General features: G+C 41.8%; 1 protein-coding gene across 3 annotated transcripts; it reads left to right on the forward strand.

Moving 5' to 3' along the window:
- The first annotated feature begins 318 nt into the window (after window positions 1-318).
- On the forward strand, window positions 319-19,835 carry LOC126382696 (ETS-related transcription factor Elf-1-like). Of its 3 annotated transcripts, none has more exons than XM_050032724.1 (8): window positions 319-534; window positions 4,883-5,316; window positions 5,415-5,538; window positions 13,614-13,718; window positions 13,906-14,061; window positions 14,181-14,255; window positions 15,968-16,163; window positions 16,280-19,835. In XM_050032724.1, exons 2-8 carry the CDS (start codon window positions 5,257-5,259, stop codon window positions 16,890-16,892), a joined length of 1,329 nt encoding a protein of 442 aa, XP_049888681.1. In that variant the 5' UTR covers window positions 319-534; window positions 4,883-5,256; the 3' UTR covers window positions 16,893-19,835. The 3 variants fall into 3 exon arrangements, with proteins under 3 accessions (XP_049888681.1, XP_049888682.1, XP_049888683.1); XM_050032725.1 differs by lacking the exon at window positions 319-534 and adding an exon at window positions 4,018-4,186; XM_050032726.1 differs by lacking the exons at window positions 319-534; window positions 4,883-5,316; window positions 5,415-5,538 and adding an exon at window positions 6,491-6,652.
- The last annotated feature ends 364 nt before the right edge of the window (window positions 19,836-20,199 follow it).

The following is a 20,199-nucleotide window of genomic DNA, read 5'->3' on the forward strand; positions in this document are numbered from 1 at the left end:
ATTTTTCACATATGTTAATATTAACGTCATACATTGAAAGTCCATTGTTGTTTACTTGAAGCTGACCTGCTGATTTAATCTGATATTTAGTGAGCTCATCATCCAGTCTGTCCACCCTCATCTAACCCACTGGGCTGTTTGCAGACCAGTTGCTTGGCTCTCTGCTGCTTTACATTGCAAATACGCCCGTGTTTACATTTGCTCCACACTGACAATGGTCACTATGGGTTACCTTGACTCACAACACAGGTAACCAATCAGGACTCACAGGGGGGGCAGTTCTCTGGAAAAAAAAAGAGGAAGCAATAACTGGCAAGGGCTGAAGGGAAGAAGAAAAAAAATCAACAGTGATCTAAAGCCCGTGTGGCACTTTCCTTGGTGACTGGGGATTCACGAGGGGAAACTGATCCCAGGTCTGTGAGCAGATGAAGGTTCTGTGTTTGCCAAAAGGGATGAGAACAATTTCCGTTCCTCTTCTGGATCCTCCAGGCAGCTGCTGCTCTGCCACATACAGACACAAGCTGTAAACACAAGGTAAGCCCACTGCTTATTATTCCACAGGACAGACCCACTGCTCTGTCTCATGACAAGTACTCCATACAGCAGAAGAAAGTGTCAGAAGCTCTCCGGGTGACTGTATGTTGCTTGACATGTGCTTAAGAGAAAGTGAAAGTGTTTTTCAGAGAGTGTGTGTGCGACAGTTTTACGCAGTTTAAACACACTGCCAGAAATGTTATGTAAAAAAAAAAATATGATTTACTATTAATGGCAGCTAAAGTACAAATACATGTGCACAGCAGGGGGGCTGTAAAAACAGAGGTGTGTGTTGTGACCACGTCCACCATTCCCCGATTCCCAATCTGCTCCTCTCCACACACACACACACATACACACACCACATTTCACTGTGTTCATTTAACAAGGCCCGGTTACCGCAAGCAACAAGAGGAGCTTATCAGCTGCTCCCTCACTTGCCATACTGTTATCAGCCTGGCCTAGTTCACACACACATACACACTCTCTGCCCCTTTCTGTCAAATACAGCCGCACTCTTTCTATCTCGGTCGCTCTCTCCCTCACACACACACACACACACACACACACACACACACACATACACAAACTGGGGAATGAATGTTATGGGGGCTTATCAGTGTCCTCAGGGGCCTGGCAACCACTTCACAGACTCAGATCCCAGCGCCGAGGCCACAGAGACAAACCTATGTGACCAGAGTACTGATGAACAAAGGCTCTGTGCTGTTACTCTATAGAAGCAGCAGGCTGCAGGGCACACTAACAATGAACATACAGTATGTACACATGGCACAATGGCAGGCAGCGGCAGCTACCACTCAAAGAAAGAAAAAAAAGCACCAAATGCAGCAGTCTTTGTCTTCTGTGCTACATTTATTGATTCCAAAAAAAAAAAAAAAGAAGCATGGCATGATTCCCATTCTGTAGATCCAGAACTGGGTTTTCAGGTTAAGTGGAGAGTAGCTGTTAGTTATGTTTCAACCTGTCTACAACTTCACATGAAAAGACAGTCAGAATAAACATATGGGGAAAGAAATCAGAATACGTTTGCAACGGTGTGAGATTTTCACTGTACGATAACTGTCTCAGAACATATCACGCTATTACAGAATTTATATTTCAGTCAGGACCAATGTAGTCAAAGAAAACTTTATTCCAATTTGGAGTTTTATATTTGGTGGAATGACTCTGTTTCGGGACCTCTGCCTTTCCTACGCCTACGCAGTAAGCCTAAAGCAGGATTTACATCAGCTCTATGCAGACCCTACGCCATAACCTACGCACGTGGCCTACACTATTGTGAGCATTTACTTGTGCGGTGGTGTGTCTTTGTCACTCTGCAGTTACACCTCCAAAACAGTAGTCAGCGGCGGAGGTTTCTGTGAAGTGCTGTAAAGTTTAGTTGATTCAAAACACACCCAAAACACACATTAAACATGGTTTAATAGAGACAATTTCAAACACACGTACACAAATCAGCTTCACTATAACTCGCAGCATTCACAGACAAAGCACTTGTCTTTATCTGGACACATTTTCCCCACAAATACAACATGCTAATGTTTTTAGCACAAGCCTATGGCATTTTACATTGTTTAAATTAGCCTAGCAGCTAGCGGAGATTTCCTCTACTCATATGAAACCAAGGACAACAACAATTAACAAAGGTAACGGCACTAAATTTGGCTCCATTACAGCTCACAAGATTCACTGACAAAACAACTGTCTTATACTGAACATGTTTTCCAAACAAATATAACATGCTACCGTTATTAGCACAAGCCTATGGCATTTTACATTGCATAAATTAGCCTAGCAACGAGCAGAGATTTCCCGAAGCTGGTTAAATCCCGAGGTATGACTCGCCAAAGGAGTCGAAGCAGAGCCTACACCGTAGGTACGGCATCAATTTGACGCAGAAGTGTAAATCCTGCATTAGGCAGAGAGAGCACACCTCCCCGCCCCCCACCATGTGCCTACATGGAAGGCAGGGAAAGCAGCAGCAAAGACCCCCGAGAACAGAATTATCATGACAAGCCTAGTTACAATGTCGGAACGGGTGTGCCACCTTACTAACAACCCATAACGCGAGGTCGACCAAATAATTGGTGTGGCCAATTAATCTACACCGACAGGACATTTTACAAACTATCGTTATTGGCAGAACTTGGCTCTGATAGTGGGCGATGGCTTTGCAGCCTCCACTAGTCCCGTGGGGATGTACTGAGTGGAGCTAAAGAGACGAAGGTTGTGTTAAATGATCAGTGGGTACAGCTGCAGAGAGGAAGCAGCTCCCCTCTGCTGTGTGACTGCGTCTCACTGTCTTGTTTTTCACTTCAAGAAGTATTTGTATGAATTTTTGGGCTGGACCACAACAGCCGATCAAAGCTGCCGCTTCCTGTTTCAAATTAAAAGACTTCTCGTGTTTAATACACAGTCCAGCCGTAAAGGCCAGTGGGTTTTGGCCTAGACTTGTTATTTTCTCATGAAATAGTAAAACTGCCCATCACATTTAGGGGCGGATTATCAGACAATGGGGCCCTGGAGACAGCAATGCAAAAGCCCCCACCCACCCCCACAGAGAAGCAAGAGACGCACACTCTTTAGTTATTTGGCCTTTTTTGTGACATTGTTTTGCATTGCTTTCTAGTTGTGCATCTTTTTTTGGTTTTGTGTCTCTTACAGGTAATTTCGTGTCTGTTTGTGGATGTTTTGTGTCCTTCTGAGGTAGTTTTGTATCTTCTTTGTTTTTTTGTGTCTCTTTGTGGATGGTAGTGTTTCTCTGAGGTAATTCCTTTGTGGTCATTTTGAATCTCTTCCTGATCAGTACGTTTTAACCAACTTGAATGACATTTTGCAGGTGAGACCCAGAGGGGCTCCCTTACACTTTAAGCCTGTGTAATTCTTCCATGGTCACATTTTCCAAGCGCCCAAGGTGACATCTTCAAATGTATTTGTTCAACCAACAGTCTAGACCTAAAGATATTCAGCATACCATCAAAGCAGTCTAAGAAAACCAGCAGATATTCACGTTTTAAAAAGCTGGGACCAGAGAATTCTTTATATTAATTCTTAAAACTTACTCAAACAATGAATCAATTATGAAAACTGTTACAGATGCTGCTCATTTTTCAGTTTCAGCTCTAATGTCTCCTCTAACTGAGCATTGCACACTGCATACAGAGCATGGTTTTAAAAAGGCAGAACATTTCTCCTCACTAACTTTAAAACACAGCTCAGAGAAAGTAACTATCCGCCATTTTCACTCACATCCTATGTGAATCATCGAGCACCAAACAACTGTGCACATCAGAGGGAAGTCGAAAATGAGAAGGCCATTGCTGGCAGATGATGTTGGCAGCGGTTTGGCGCAGGAACTCAGGAAGCGGTGCCTCCTAACTGAGCTGTGCTTCCTGTGTGATAACTGACCCAAACATGTTGTGCCTCTATTACACACACATACACACAAACATATAAAGACAAAGAAGCGTGCTCAGGAACTGTGAGACTACCAAACTGAGGATTAATGGGATTAAAATGTAGGAGCTCAGTGATTATATTTATTTCCTTGGAGGCGATTTGTTCACAGTGGGAGATCTATTGTGCACAAAACCTTAATGCTGGCGTGATCTTCTACAGAGGAGGGCTGAAGGTAAGTGCAGGTGTGCCAACAGTGTTTACAACTTTAATCTGACGATTGTGAGGGGGAGGCCGGTGTAAAGCAGCAACAAAAGAGACTGAATTCACAAAACGCTTGACTTTAACCTCAGGATTACTTAAACAGAGGAGCAGGGATGATCAGGGGAATGGGGCCGAGCGATTAAAAGGAACTAACATGGCCAGAGGACAAGAGAGAGGAGGCAAAGAAAAACAAGCGATGAGGAGAGAATAAGGGGGAGTCCAGAAGAGGAGTAGGTTTTGTAGTTTTGTTCTGAATGTCCCTTTCACAGTCATGTTGTTAGGAATGTGAGCGTAACGCCCCTGAAACCTTGAACGTTGTGCAAAGACATGATGTTTCGAGTTCAATGCCAGCTGCCTCCCCCCAACTCATACCACACACACACGCCCAGGCACACATTGCAGTGCAAACGCTTCCTTCCTGTTGCTGGTTTGGCCTCTTTTAGAAGCAAGATAAGAGCAAAAGAACAAGATATATGAAAGGGGGAAGCAGGCTGTGCTGCTTTCTCTGCCTGTCGAAACAGAGTGACAACATTTTACTTTATTTGGACATTTTTATTTAAAAAGTCCAGCTGGTTACCGTCTGATATTTGCAGCAGGTGTGAGACTCACACTTTGTGTTTTGCCTCTAACACATTTGCTCTTGTTTCTCTGTGTTCTTATCTGGCAGGTTCAGTCAGACCACAGGACAGTTTAGCAGCCCCCACTTCCTCATCGAGAGTCGAAGCAGAGCGAGTGAACACGGGTTTCCTGTGACGCCTCTGTGTCTCTGGTCAATTAGTTTACTCGCATCACTCTTCCACTGTTGAATTGCGCTGCATGGACAGAGACTGGCCTCGTCGTATCCTGGGGGGAGCTGTCTGGTTGATTCACACTGACAGTCAAGTGCTGTTCATCTGAGGATTGTCTCCAAAAACTGGATCTGTAAGGACAAAAAGAAAAAAAACACATCTGACCTCTTCAGTTATTGATAGTCTTCAGAGGAAAGCTGCAATGCTGTTTTCACACAGTTAAAGGTTGTGTGTTAGTTTGGGATATTCAGCCATGCTGCAACAGTCAGAGCTCATCTTTGACTTTGCCAGTGACCACATCAGCATGTCACAGGTAAGTGAATGTCAAGCAGTGATGGATTTTGTTGTGTGTGGTGAAACAAATTTCAATCAGAGAAATTCTGACCTGATTTAATCTGATTTTCTTTGCAGTTGGGGGGATACTCAGAGTATCCTGCAGTGATTGTGGAGCAGGTTCCACATCCACACCTGCTCTCCTATGCAGGCCTAGCATGTGAACAGTCACAGACAGAGCATAACCAGCAGCTGCTCAAAGGTCAGTGTGTACAACACATGCAGAGATACACACACACACACACACACACACACACACACACACACACACACAAACGCTCCAGCCTTTCTTTACCTGCTCCATTCACGTCATGACTGAAGCCCACCTGTCGTCCAATAGTCCAATCAAATGATAAGTAAACAGTCTAAGCTTTGTTCTGAGAAGGTTTTGTTTTATGGAGGATGAAAAATGACATGACAAGTATCACTGAATAAATAAATAAACTGTATGAATAAATAAGTAAATAAATATAGAAAATAATAAATAAATTGATAAATACTGGAACAATTAAATACATGTATAAATAAATACAGTAATAAATAAATGTATGAATATATACAGAAAAGATCAATAAATACAGAAATTAATACATGTGTAAATAAATACTGAAATAAATGAATAAATATTTAAATAAATAACAAATGTTCACATACAGGAAAAAAAAGAATGAATATGGAAATTAATGAATAAATATATAAGTAGTTCCAGGAATAAATACATATGTGGATAAATAAATAAATGTATCAGTGACCATAGGAATAAACAAATAAATGCATAAATAAATAAATGTATAAATATATAGAAATAAATCAATAAATGCATAAATAAATAAACAAATTAATTAATAAAAGTTGATATTTAAACAGGAAATAAATAAATAAATTCTTAAATTTCTGTATTTATACAACTATATATACCTATGTGTGTACTTCTGTGCCTGCATGTCAACTGGGTAGGTGTATTTATTAATTTATTTCAGCATTTATTCACTCTATTTATTTGCTATTTATTTATTTAACTTTAATGTAGTATTTATTTATTGATACTTATGTAATTTTTCGTCCTCCATATAATTTCAGTTTTAGTAAATTCAAAGTCCCACCAGAATCAGAGGCCTAGGACTGCACATGCGCAGTCGCACCACTCGCACGAGCACATGGACCACCCTCTGCAAAAATTCAGGAAGTGAAACAAAACATTTCTGGCTTGTGCCTGGGAAAGACCGTTAATGAATCATATTAGGATGTAGACGTGGTCACTCGGGGCTACAGCACATGTGCTATGGCTTGTTCCTCACCAGTGCTGCGAGTTAAAAGTAAGTTACGTTTCTGTTTCCGGGTTGTTTTTCCCACTGTGTCCCGGTTGGAGCGAGCAGTTTGAAGTTGGGCATGGCGAGGCTCGGTTAACTTAGCTAACGTTAACGGTGACTGACAGCGCTCCCGGACAGTCATGGTCAATTTACTCCAGACTAACAACAGTTGTGGAGACAGCAGACTACCTGCGGTGTTTCTTTAGACGGGGCTGTTTGTTTGGACAGGTGCTTCGCTGCTTTGCTCGGCGGCACAAAGTGTTTGAGCCCAGAACAAACAGCTGTTAGCTAGCAGATGTTTACTAGCTCACTGCTGCACAGACTGCTCACGTCACACAAATAAATGGGCACAAAACAATAGATTTCCCTCTGATAATATTTGGCCTCGGGGACAAACATGTGGTAAGATGTATGCTGATGGATGTGATCAATTACAGAAGCCCACAGCTGCTTATATTGTTTGTGTGGAGGCAGCAGCTCTACAGCCAGTGAACCATCACTGATATTATCTATCTGACTGTGCACTGCAGGGAAGTGAAAAAATGTAGTTTAATCTTAGCTGTTTGGAAGTGAAGACCAATATTAAAAAAAATATTACCTATGTGATCATCTGTTTGGATCATTAAAGGGCCAGTTCACCCAAACTACAGACAAGTCTCTCTTAGGGACTGTTTGGTATTTATGAGAGGAGAGGGTGTGGTGCAGAAAGGTGGAGGCGTGTCAAATATTTCTTTGAGCACTCCTTGAGTCCTAAGCGATTTTTAGACTTGTGCTGCAGACCCTACGCCGTAGCCTACACATGTGGCCGTTGTGAGCATTTATACTTGTGTGGTGGTGTGTTTGTGTCACTCTGCAGTTACACCTCCAAGTTTAGTTGAAAACACACATTAAATACACATTAAACATGGTTTAATAGAGACAGTTTCAGACACAAGTACACAAATCAGCTAAACATGGTTTAATAGAGACAGTTTCAGACACAAGTACACAAATCAGCTTCACTATAACTCACAGTATTCACAGACAAAGCATTTGTCTTTATCTGGACACATTTTCCCCACAAATTCAACAAGCTAATGTTTTTAGCACAGGCCTATGGCATTTTACATTATATGAATTAGCCTAGCGGCTAGTGGATTTTTCCTCTTCTCATATAAAACCAGGGACAACAGCAACATTTAACAAAGGTAACGGTACATAAATTGGCTCCGTTACAACTCACAAGGTTCACTGACAAAACAACTGTCTTATACTAAACATGTTTTGTTTAGTCAAACAAATATGCTAACGTTATTAGCTCAAGCCTATGGCCTTTTAGATTGTATAAATTAGCCTGGCGACAACCACAGATTTCCTCTGCCCATATGAAGCCAGGATAAATCACACATAAGACTTGAAATGCTATTTTTGTGGAGGCTTTATTTTCTTCACAATTTATTGTTTGTTATCTGTGAAATTAAAGTAAATAAAAGGGAAATGGTTTCAGCTTACAGAAACAGACAGTGCAAAGCGTAATGTGTGTACATCCCAAGGTATGCAATAGGATTGCAAATTGTCAAAAAATTCCTTAAACAATCATTGGCAACATTAACGATCAATCTATTACTTGTGATTTAAAAAAAAAACCACACACTTTGTTTATACCAAATGTGTTTTTTTTTTCTTCAACCAAAGCTCACAGCAACATCTTGCATATTCTCTGAGAGCATTACATAACCTGTGAAACATATAATGATGTAGAGGCCCAGACAAATGAAACATAAAATATAACTGAACAATGCTTTACTTTGCCTGCTTGATTTTACAATGTCAGTGCTGCGTTCTTCTAAATCCCAAGATGCCCGCCGTGTCATCAAATATGTGCACTCTGTGTTTGCCAATATTAGTCAATGAAACGTGCTTTCAAAATACACCACTATACCGTAAAAGGAGACTGCAAATTGTATTTATTATTTATTTCTGTATGTATTTCATTGATTAAATTTTACATTACATTCGTATCGTTGATTGATCATTATCATCCCTTGCATGGAGTTCAGAATGATGTCATTGTAGCAGATGGAGTGTAATGGAAATGAGATTAACATCAGAACTAAAACTAATTTAGAAGAGCTGTGTTAAACCTTTCAAAGTGGTAACAGTGAAGGGTCACGGCGGTATGATATTTTCATGGTACGGTAACCATCTCAGAAAATATTGCAGTTTCTTGGTATCACGATATTACAGAATTATTATTACATTATCAGTCAGAATGACTCTAAAGGAATGAAAATTGAAGGGTTATTTTTGGTTAAACAAATGTTTTATTACTGTATTACTGTATTTAAAACTTGAAACCAATAATGGAAGTATGTGTAAAAAGTCTCTCTTTTAAAAAAAATTAAAATACAGTTCAGATTATCTGTTCAGTTGCATTTCTTTTTTCAATATCACAGATAAGCAAATGTACACAGTGCGATAACCATTAATTTTAATATCATGGGATACCTTGAAACCGGTGTATCGCTGCAACCCTGTAACAGTATCTATTTCACTGGAGCTTGGAAAGTCGAGTTTAAACCTAAGAGGAGATACATTTTGAAATACTGAGCTCACAGTCTGTAAACACGCTCACTAGCGAGTGTGAAAATAAAAGCCAGCCCTGTATTCACTCCTAGTCACCCATTTTGGCGTTCTGCCTCGCTATATTTGCATTTTGTTTTGGCACTGTGTCTCTTGGAAGCCTGCTGGTTGTAGTCTGGCACCTGGTTGCTGCCTTTTCATAAAGCCTCGACCTCACCTGAGCGCTGTGGGGGTACACACTCATAAACATGCAGAACACAGAAAATATAGGCAGAGGCTCTGCAGATAAACACACCGCCACACACTTGTAATGAGTCATAAGTGATGATTAAGAGGGATTACGAGTCTATACATAGGAATATAGGAATATCCTGCAGAGTATATCTTTAAGTTAAAGTAGCCTTTTAAAAAAAAAAAAAAAAAAAAAGGTGTCTTTCTGTGATAACTGTGTATATAAAACCCTCTAGGCTCTAGTTTTACAATAAATACATATTATAATATTCACATTGCTTTGAGGTGGAAGGCAGAAATTAGGGCACTGTCCTTTCTTTAACTTTTTAATCACTTTCTGCTGTATGAAGTAGTTTTGTTACGACCATCCATTACAGGGGATTATGAAAAAACATGGTTGTGTTTTGTTCCACCTTTTCTTCCACGCCCTGTTGAGGCTATGTACCTGTACTAACTGTGTCCCCTCCACACCTCACTGTCTTACCAATATGAGTCAGTTGTAGCACCACAGACTCAAATCAATCTACAGTTTTATTTACAAAAACAGATTTTTAAAAAGCACAGTTTATAGGAAATAGTGGCAATGTGAAATGGGACACGCTGATAAGCAATCAAAAGCTTGAAAATAGGGACATGAAGCAGATTGTATTTTACAAATGTGGTTACGAATTGGAGATGCACCGATCCAGCTTTTTCAGTTTCGATACCGATCCCGATGCTGTGGCTTTGAGTATCAGCCGATACGCGATACCGATCCGATACCATGGTTGACCTACAAAGCTATATACCTTTACATGTAGAACAGACTAGACTATCATGCATTGATTACCACACAGTTCTTTTCTAAGATAAAATGAAACAAGATGAAACAGATTAATGCAGTGAAGAACTATTTATTTTTAACATAAACAATTGTGCAACAGCAGTTGAAATAGTGTGAAATACCTCCACACAGCAGATTATCTCCTTCGCTCCGTGACGTATGATGTAGTTCGTGTCGCAATAGATTTAAAGGGAAAGGATCGCCTCAGGTATAGGTTGCATTTTCCGTTACCTGATCCATCTATTTTGATGATATTGGGGCCGATATTCGATCCAGATATCTGATCGGTGCATCCCTATCACAAACACGTTGTCTATTTCCATTTAAGAAAAGAAAATGCATGTAATACACAGTAAAATGTATTACCTAAAAAAACCCTAAGACTAACCAAAAACCTTGTGACTTAACTACCCTAATGTTAACTACACTAGACATTTATTCCATCAGTCTAAACACTGGTTTCATATGTAAGATAACATAAATAGACACACATGGAAGGTGGTAATAACAGTACAGTGTAAAAGGATATGAGTGTAACAAGTTAAGAATTTCCCAGCTGTTTAGGGTGTTCATGCTTTAACATATTTTTGAAAACAGAAACAGATAATGACATTTTTTACAGTGTTATCAGTCTCTGCAAGCCACACTGCAGCTTGTACTTTTAAGTTTACGTTTTTTACCCTTTTATAAGATGCTTTTTATAGTGTCAGTTGTATAAGAGGAAAACTCAGCTGGAATAAGGTCAGAGTCTGCTGTTGAGCATAAATACAATGTTATACATTATACAAGCATTATAAAAGATGTTACATTCAGTGAGCTCCAGAAGACTGTACCTATGAGAAAGAGGGTCAGTAGGAGCATTTACCTTGGACCAGGATAAGGTGCATATAACTTTTTTTCTGTAGAATCTGTAATTTCATCAGATAAATCGAGAGCTATTGCACCATATAAAATCACATATGTATGAGGCTCAAATAAGACTTGTATAAGGTTAAAAGTGCTTTAAGTGGAAGGAAAAGCCTCAGCTTGAAAAATAAGGCAACATATTTGGACAATATCTTTGTCAGTTCATCAGTATGACACTTGAAGCTTAAAGATTCATCAGTATGTATCCCCAGGAATTTGGTTGGAGTCATACTCTCACTAATTTCATAATTTATTCTGATACAAACATGTTCAACATTTTTTGAATTTTTACTGGAACAAAAAATAATGAAGCTCATTTTGCTTATTTGGCAGATGAGAGCGTGTGAAGTGGAAAATTTGAAATAGATAAGCGTAGATAGCGTCCAGCCTCTCCAGCTGGTTGTGGTATGAATGCAGAGTTGACCGAACATACCAAGAAAAAAAAGCCTGAGACTAAACATTGACAATTACCAGACCACTGTCAAATCTTAGATGAGATATGTAATCCCTCCAGCGTGTTCTGGGTCTGCCCCGGGGCCTCCTACCAGTCGGATGAGCCGGGGCAGGAGGCACCCAGGAGACATCCTGATCAGATGCCAGAACCACCTCAAACATGTAGGAGCAGTGGCTCTACTCAGATTTCCCTCCACATGAGCCCAGCCACCCTACAGAGAAAACTCACATCTGTCAATCAGTCACATTTAATTTATATAGCACCTTTCATACAAACAGAATGCAACACAAAGTGCCTCACACAATGAAAACAATTAAACAATACCCCCACCCACTGCCCCAACACACACACACACACACACACACACACACACATAAAACAAAGACTGTAATCGGAAAGACTAAATTTATAACTCATAAAAAACTGGGAACTGAGGAGAGGGGAAACACCAGAGGCAGGATAAAAACTCAGTATAGAAAACAATTTTAGATCAGTCAATAAATAAGTTAAAATAAATATGTAACAAAATAGAAGAATATGCCAGCTAGAAAAACAGATAAATAAAAATAAATATGCAAAAATAATAATAAAAAACAAACAAATAATTAAAAAGATAAGGAAATCTAAAAAAAAAAAAATAGATAAATAAAATAAAAATTAAAAATAAAAGACAATTTCAATTAAAAGCCAAGCTAAAAAGGTAGGTCTTGAGTTTGCTTTTAAAAACATCAACACTCTGCGGCCCTCAGGTCCTCAGGAAAGCTGTTCGACATACGTGGACCATTGTCATGAAATGATGTCTCACCGTGGGTTTTTGTTCTAACATTGGGGATGATTAAAAGGCCACGACCAGAAGACTTGAGGGTTCTAGAGGGCTCATACAATAAAAGCAAATCTGATAAATACGTAGGACTAAGACCATTATGAGCTTTATAAACCAATAAAAGGATCTTAAAATCAATTGACGCTAGGGCTGTCAAAATTGCTCAAAAATGATGTTCGAATATTCCTTCTAAAAATAACTCATAGGTTCGAACCATTTTTTTTAATTTTTTTTTTCGCATTATGTCCATAAGAGGGCAAACTACTAAGGAAACATACTTGTATATGTATTAATACAAGGAAACATAACTACTTGTAGGTATTTTTATTTCAACATAAACGTCTTTGGAAACATACCTACACATTAAAACACATTGTCTATAACATTACGTTATAAACGACCGCGGACTTCTCACTCGCCCCCCCTCTCACTGTCAGGCCACACCGCCCACGGAAGCGGTGCGAATAGCCTCGAAGCGCCAAGAAGCAAAGCCAGTTTCCTTTCGGCGCCCATGTTAACCAATTGTGTCATCCACACCGGCTGCACCAGTGCGTTCAGTGCAGAGGCCCAGGCCAACACCCACTCGCAAAGAGGGCAGCTGCAGTGGTGTGGTTTTTTTTCTCCACAATCGAATATCAATTTTCACATTCGAAGGTCCATTTTTTTTTCAAATTCGAATTTAGAATATTCGTTGACAGCCCTAATTGACACACACCATCAGCCACTTGTATCCACATTCTCGTTCTCTTGGGTCACTACCTACAGCTCATGACCATAGGTGAGGGTCTGCATGTAGATTGACTGGTGCATCGAGAGCTTTGCCTTCCGGCTCAACACCCACATCACTGCTGATGCTGCACCAAACCACCTGTCCATCTCACGCTCCATTTACTTGGACTCCAACAACATGACCCAAATACTTGAACTCCTTCACTTGGAGCAGTAACTCTGTCCCAGCCTATCTATTTGGGGGGTACATGAACCCGTCTGATTCGGCTGTGGGGGCATGTCAGATACAAAAGTTTATTCCACTGCCCTCTGTCCCTTAAATATCTGCCATTCAGAGGCAGGTGTTGTCACTTTCATTTATGGTGCTCACAGTGAGTGTTTGATTTTCCTCCTCCTCCACCTGCTGAAACTGTCCTGTATGTTACCTTCTCGTCTGCAGTGGAACAATGTGAAAGTGGCGAGGAGGAGACCATGGAGACACTTGTTGCTGCTGACTCGCTCCTCAACATGGACTGTCCTGACACCCTCTCGCTGGAACACTACTGTAAGCACACTCACCTGAGCTAACACCACTCACATGCCCGCGAACAGAGCGAAGATGCCCTGATAAAACCTCCCCGCCGGTTTTTGATGTAGGACACGTCTGACTGCGAGATGTTATTTTTAGACACGGTGGTCACAGCACTGTTCTCTTTCATTAAATCTGTTTATGCCCCCCCCCCCCCCTGCAGCCCAGACCTTCTTGCCATCACTGGGTGATGTCATCACTACTCCTGTTACCCAGGTGACTGTGTCAGCGGAGGGCATCGTGGGAGCTGTCGACCAGCCACAGTGGCACTCGCTGCACACAAAGAAGCCCGCGGCACAGCTGCAGTCCAAAAAGAGAGGTCAGTCACTTTCTGGGTTATCAGCTCGTCTCAAACTGAATTATGGGTAATTGTAAATAATTGAGTGATTATGTTAAATATCTTTTTAAATTACCTGCTTTGAATTTCGAACCACTCAGGGAGAAAACCTCGACACAGACGGGCAGAGTCTCCCACCCCAGATATTATAGTGAAGAAGGACAAATACAACAAAGGTAATTTCACACATTACAAAATTAGTTCAGCCCCTTCCCTTGAGACAGGCATCGTACGTCATTGTAATGGCAACTTTATGTGGTGGTCTCATGGCTGAAGAAGCGCCGAAAGTCAGCAATCTCACTAGGTCAGACCTAGTTACACTCTCAGTACGGCACAAGTCTGAATTTAAAGCCCCCAGAATAAAGGCCGGCTTATTTTTCTGCATTGAATCTGTGTTGTAAGGCCTCCGTAGGTGCGTATCCTACGGCGCAGCCTAACGGGCATGAAATGGAACCACACGTTGCGGCAATGCAGACTGCAACACCTGTGATTGGTTCATTTGGTAGCATTGCATTTCGTCCTACACATTTATGGCTGCTCCTTCTTCTACGACAAGATGAACCAAATCAAAGAGAGTAGTAAGGGTGTTCATATTAGGTGTGATTGATTTTGCACCGTGCCTGAGTACGATTACTCCCCCTCCATTCACCTGCCACTCAGTTCACTTCAGTTCAATACAACTTTATGTATCCTGTAGGAAATTCTTGTGCCAGAGAATGCTTCAAATTACAGTAACAATAGGTGGAGTAACCCCAATTTTAACAATTCCCAACCAGACAACCAGTGGGTTCCCCAAGTCAGGGTCACTCACTGGGCCCAGTTTTATAACAATAGAGTATTAAATATCTGACAGAATATACAAACGTACAAGATAAAGGTGTTTTCTAGGAGCAAAAGTAAAAACCAGTACCTAATACAGTAACAATAGGAGTAATATAAGTACAAGAGTTTCTAAAAATGAACTGAAATGGTGAAAGAGAAGCAAACTGCGCCTGCTAATCAATGTTACATTAAATCTGATGTAACAACGAGAAGTAGTATTGCACACTCAGCTTTCACATTAGTAATGTTATGTACCCGAGTACACTTGCACCTTCATCTATGTGACATTTTTGTTGTGCTACAGTGTAGAAAAGGACGCCGCAGACTAGGGATGCATGATAATGTCGTGTGTGGAGCTCCCCGCCTCCTGCTGAAGCTCTGCATGCAGGTCGAAGGCGACAGAGAAGACAGATCTGTGTGTGTCTGCAGCAGGCTGCATTGCTGTCTGACATAGAGGCATCAGTATTAAATTAAGACTTTATATTTGTTTAAAAACTCCTTTTAGAGCACTGGTTCAGCCACAGGGTAGAGATTTCTCCTTAGTCATTAGTTCAAGGTCTACACAGTTTAATATACTCAGCATTGTACTTGTTTGGCCATGTTGTCAAGCTGGTTTGCTGTCTCCGTCAACTAGCTGTCTGTTATTCACTCTACAGCAGGAAATGGCACTTCTAAAATAACAACTCTGTGGCGGAAATTTACTGTGCTTAAAAATAAAGTGTGTTTTTTACAAACTTGGCATGTTTGTGAGTCATAGCATATTGTTTGTGAGCATACCGTGTTGGTGTAGGGTACCCAGTGTTCACACTAATCAGAGGAACTGGACTTTGGGGTCAAGTGATCCGGACTCGGGTCCCTGATGTGAAAGCCCCCGAAGTAACTGTAACACAGTAAAGTAGCATCTGCTCGACGCTATGTAGAGCCTACGTACAACTTTTAATCAGCCTTGACGTAAAGGCTGCAGCAGCACAGACCAGTATCAATCACAGGGGATCACTTTTTACAGAAGTCATTTTCCACGTTGTTTCATTTCTTTTCCATCATGTTTCCTGTGTTTGTGCTTCAGGAGGAAACACACTGTACCTGTGGCAGTTCCTGATGGAGCTGTTGCAAGACCGACAGGTCTGCCCCCGCTACATTAAATGGACTAATCCCCAAGCAGGAATCTTCAAGTTGGTCAACTCTAAGGCAGTGGCCAGACTGTGGGGCAAACACAAGAACAAGCCAGATATGAATTATGAGACGATGGGGAGAGCACTCAGGTACAAAACAAAGAGTCGGCTAAGGCTAACTGCAAATGCCGTCATAATGTGTTCATGTGTTTGAGAACAATATCTGTGTGTAGATGTGTGGTTTGTTAACCTCTGTGTCCTTGCAGGTACTACTACCAGAGAGGCATACTGAATAAGGTGGAAGGCCAGCGTCTGGTCTACCAGTTCACCTCTCTGCCCAAAGACATGATCTATATCACAGACGGAGATGGCACCAAAGAGGAGGACGATGATGATCACGACGACAACGATGAGGGCGTGAGTGATGACTCCGATGACAGCACAGTACATTCTAGTGACCAATCAGTGGAGGAGGAAGAGTCACACCCACCACAGAAGAAAATGTCATTCAGCTCTGTCCGAGCTTCAACGACCCAGCGGACCAGGCCGGCGCCCAGGCCCTCAGGCCAGCGTGACACCGTCCTGCGACCTGCCAGCACCAGCTTGATCCAGGAGCAGCATTTGCCTATCGTGTCCGCCGAGATGCTGCGGACCCTCCAGAACCTGCAGAAGGTCCAGTCCCTGCAGCCCGCCGGTCACGCCTCTGTCTTCAAAACAGCTCAGCTGCTGGGGAGTCTGTGTGAGCGGCAGGCCGCTGCTCAGGTGGCTGTGGACATTGAGGGTGCACGGGAGACACCTGATGTAAAGCCACACCCAGGACACAAAACTTCACAAGTGGAGACTCCGCAGCTGGTCCCCCTAACTGGCTCTGACCAATAGAAAAGGACCAATCAACCCCAAACACACACACACACACACACACACACACACACACACACACACACACACACACACACGCACGCACGCACATACACTCCAGCGACTCAGGACCAGTTACAGAGCTGCACGTTGCTGTGGCAATCTCTGTGCACCAGGGCCTTCATTTCTCAAGTGTGTCAGAGTGGGAGTATTGATCTGGGATTATTTTTGTTTTTTAGATGATATTGTGAATTTGTAACAACAGTAATTCTAGATCACTGCTTCCTCCCCGAAACACCTGAGCTGGCAGGAAACTGGCAGGAACCAAAAACTCACCTTATTTAGCAGTTTACTTTCCAAGAGACTTTAAAAGCTCCTGTGCTTTGCCTTCTGCCACTCTCCTGTTTACACCTGGTGTTAACGTGCATGTTGGGTGATCAGAGCACAAGTGGACGAGTGCACATGCGTCTAGAGTGACACCTTATGATCAGATCTCTTCTCCTCGCTCTATAAGAAAAAACGTGAATCATTTCCGTCTACAGTTGCTGAGAGTCCACACAGCTGCACGCACAGTGACAGGGCTAACTGTTAGCGTTACACAGCTAACGTTACATAACAGTTATTAACAGGTTTATGACAGGGTTGAGTCGTTTGGGTGTCAGTGTGAGTTTGTTGGGACTGTTGAACAGCTGCTGCTATGTGAGCTTGTGCTAACTGGGCAGACATTGAAGTGGCTGTTCAGTGGCAGGAGGAAAGCAGCTCCAGAGACGGTCCTTTAGCGCTGGCCCCAAAAGAACAGGCCTGACCCTACATGAACCTGCACTGTTTCTGTTCAAGTGTGACCTGAGCCCAGCTCACGGCAGCAGTTTAAAACCCTGAGTTTCTACTGTAAAAATATATTTTATATATTATAACATGTTTTTTTAAGTTAAAACATTTATTGAAAGCTGAGGGTGACACGTTTCCTTGTACCACTTCTCCAAATTCGCCTCCTGCTGTTATTTCAATAGTCTGTCTTGTGCATGACAGGTTGTGCAGATTGGTTTGCGCCCCCTGGTGCGTGTAGTGTGCAGTGTTTCATGGCAGCACGGCGAACAGATGATCACGGCTCTTAACTACCAACCAAGTTGCATTGCAGCGATGGGCCCCACGCCGCGGATCGAGTCAGGCCCAGTCGGGCTCGAACAGAGAATCAGAGCTCGGGTCATTTTTTATTATTCTGTGTCCCCTCTCTAAATTCTGAGGGGTCTGTGAACGCAGCACAGACTGAACTCTTCATGAGATCTTTCTTTTGAATTGCAGGGTTGATTATCAGTCAGTTGCTCCAATCGTAGCAGATCAAATCGATGGATGAGAGGAGCAGCTGCTGCAGAGGCGAGTGAAAGCAAACCTTTAGACCCACCGCTATGCATGGTTAAGTTTCACTTAACTGCGCCTGGCGTTCTGCTGCTCCATCTGAGTCGCTCTGCACTCAGAGAGTGTGCTGCAGTGAATAATAGAAGCATGTATATATTCCAGCAGCCCTCCTAATGAGCAGTCCAGCTCCAAAAATAGAACATCAGTAGATGGCGGCAGATGTTGTTATTGTGGCCACAATTACACGAATGTGTGGGAAACTGCTCAGATAAACAGACGTCAGCTGAGACGGCCGTCCTTCAGTGTGGTCGTTCAGTCTTAAGACGCATTGAGGACGCATTGGATGCATTCACACCTGCACTCAGAGCTGTCCACTTGTGATCCAATCACCCAGGATGCATACTAACACCAGGTGTAAACAGGGCCTCTCTCTGGCCTGTAATCATACAAGACAACCAAGACAGACATGCACTGGAATCCACAGCCTTTCTGCACCTTCTGCCGACACACTTCACCTCCAGCGTCACGGAGCAGATGACCCGATCAGCACACTGTGCCCTCCTTCTCTGCCTTCACTCTCGCTCTTTATTTTTATGTACTATCACATGCTGAATCATTCCTTGAAAATGGCTTTGCACTAATGTTTACGCCTGCTGTACGTTTCTTCTCTCAGCGCCTGACGATCTCAGTCCATCCTGTCCCTGCTTCCTGTGTTCCTGGTAATCACGAGGTTATTAAGGGAAAACATTCCATATTATTATTGTTGTTTTTTTAAGATTACTGAATTATGTTTGTATTGTGAAATATTGAAAACAAGGGATCACTGTTATTTCTAGAATAGTAATTGAGCACTGCTGCTGTTTGTAGTTGTATGTATCCGCACGGTGGATTTTCCTTTTGTCGACAATCACCAGTGAAACGGCCTTTTTTATTTAGCTGCCTTGTCTTCACACTGCTACTATTTAGCCTCTCTGCTATGCACTCACTCTGTTTACTTATTACACATATATAAATGCATATATGGACCTCTGAAGCCTTTATATCTTTATGTATTGTGTGTTATATACTGTATGTCTGTGAACATGCTTGACTCTGTGCCTTGTTGCCATTTTCTCCCTCAGGTTTCGCACAAAATTAGTTTTACCGCACAGACTGTGTACTCTATGCAAGGAGTAAAGCGTCTGGCCCTTTTATAATGAAGTAATGTTGAGTTCAGTGTTTTCTCTTCAGTTGATCTTAGTTCAGCCTCACACACGTCGCTCCAAATGAAAACTGAGTTTGTAAGATTTAGGCCGGCTTCTGTGAGGCTAAACTTGGTTTAGGAGATGCTTCTGTGCCTTCGCCCCCAGCAGGGAGCCCTATGCAAAACTGATTTCACTTTATGAATGAGTAAAGCATTTATTTGGAATCCCCTCTCTTTGCTTTATCTGGAGGTCTGTTGATACTGTAGGTTTTACTGATATTGATATGAAAGCTTATAGCAGAGGGAGAGCTGGAGTTTCTGTTGCCTTATTTTGGTGTGTTTGCTTTCACGCAGTCCGGAGGTGTTGAAAAGATGATGGTCTATTATATGAAATAAACTTAATTTTGTCATTGTCTCTGTGAAAACTGTCGTCACTCATTTACTTTACAGCACACAGTTTACCATCGTCAGTGGGTGAAGTAGCAGGGGTGGAAACACCCTTGTAAATGTGACAAAGTGGGGGTTTTTTGTGAGAGTGTAGTTGCACTTTCTGGAGTATTTTTACGTTATTATCACCAATACTTTTACTTTTCTAAAAAGGAATGCTTCACCCACAGAAGTACCGTTTATAAATCAATTAGTCATGCCTTGTTACCTTGAATTTGTGAAGAAAACTTTGTTTTTCTCTCATGCCTCCACAGAAAATGCCAATATACTGATTTATTAATTGACTGAAGACAGCATTTGACAACAGAAAAACTATCAAAACACCCGTTTGCAGACTCTAAT

Source organism: Epinephelus moara, chromosome 21 (assembly GCF_006386435.1).
Source record: "Epinephelus moara isolate mb chromosome 21, YSFRI_EMoa_1.0, whole genome shotgun sequence".
Taxonomy (NCBI): Eukaryota; Metazoa; Chordata; class Actinopteri; order Perciformes; family Serranidae; genus Epinephelus; species Epinephelus moara.